The following is a 1,285-nucleotide window of genomic DNA, read 5'->3' as shown; positions in this document are numbered from 1 at the left end:
TCTTTCTCATTCTCTCTAGCTCTGTATCACTCTTTTCCTCTCTTTTTGCAGAATTTGCATTTGTCTCTCTGTCTAGAGTCTCTCTTTCTATCTCACTATCTGTCTTTCCCTCTCTATCTCGTTATATCAGTCTATCAATCTATCTATCTAGCCAGCTAGATATCTATCCATTTATCTCCCCCTCCCTCTTTCTCTCTCTCACATGCACACACGCACATACAAACATAAACACGCAAGACACACAAACACACATAGATCTAGATTGTTTGATAGATAGATAGATAGATAGATAGATAGATAGATAGATAGATAGATAGATAAAAAGAACTTAACACGAACCAAGGCCTACATTATGAGACGCTAGGATTATTCTTTTAGACTCTCAGTGCCATCCTTACCGTTGTATTGGTTTGTAGTAACCTCATCCATCTATCCGTCCATTCATTCAATTTCCTCCGTCTCCCTCTCCCTTTCTCTCCCTCTCTCTCTCTCTCCGCTTGGTCAGTTCAGATCCTGCTGTGCTGAGGTGTGGTGGCCTTGTGTGCGTGTGTGCTGCTGCTGTGTAAAAAGCTTCTGTGTTGAGTTGACCCAGAAAAGCCTCTTGCCTGCCACTGCCACACTTGCCTGCCAATCCTGCCTGCCACACACACATTTGCGGTGTCAAAGAGTAGCCACAGAAAGGCCATCGACCGATCCGAAGACGAAGCAAGTCATGGGAGATGAGCGTGAGTTGTATTTTTCTACTTTGTGTTCTCATCACAGCTAGATCTATTTACTGAGTAATTATGTCATGAATATAATGTCTATGTGTTGTGTTCACTGGCTGAAGTGATATTTCGTGCGCGTAACCTGAGTGTTTCGTGTTGCACGTGGAAGTTGTTGTTGATGTGTGTGTAGTATGTCTCTGTCTGTCTGTTTCTTTCGCTCTCAGTCTGTCTTTTTCTTGCACACACACTCACACACCACTCACACTCACACACCACTCACACACACACACACACACACACACACACACACACACACTCTCCCCCCCCCTCTGTCTCTCTCCCTCCACCTCTACTCTGAATGAATACCTTGAATGCGTAGTTGGTCGGCGGGTGCTCTGGTGTGGTTTGCTCCTTGTTTCCTATCAAACATCTATCATCCTGATCTCTCCTCCTTCTGTTTTGTGTTTGTTACTTTATTGTAACACCTCTAATCTTCGGCACTGATATGACCTTATTGTGTTGCAAGTGCCGTAATACTCTTACTAAAACTCAAACCCTCTCTCTCTCTCTCTCTCTCA

General features: G+C 44.0%; 1 protein-coding gene across 1 annotated transcript in view; it reads left to right on the top strand.

The window, feature by feature from the left end:
- The window catches only part of LOC101846177 (putative anthocyanidin reductase), a gene marked incomplete in the record, with an annotated part of 26,856 nt that overhangs the window by 9,959 nt on the left and 15,612 nt on the right, over positions 1 to 1,285 (top strand). Inside the window, 1 exon segment of the mRNA XM_013090060.2 lies at positions 506 to 725. Within this exon segment, the coding sequence (XP_012945514.1) occupies positions 713 to 725 (13 nt within the window).

Source organism: Aplysia californica, unplaced genomic scaffold (genome assembly GCF_000002075.1).
Source record: "Aplysia californica isolate F4 #8 unplaced genomic scaffold, AplCal3.0 scaffold01128, whole genome shotgun sequence".
NCBI classification, from domain to species: domain Eukaryota; kingdom Metazoa; phylum Mollusca; class Gastropoda; order Aplysiida; family Aplysiidae; genus Aplysia; species Aplysia californica.
The sequence above is the reverse complement of the archived record's forward strand: the minus strand, read 5'-3'. Positions and strand labels throughout refer to the sequence as shown.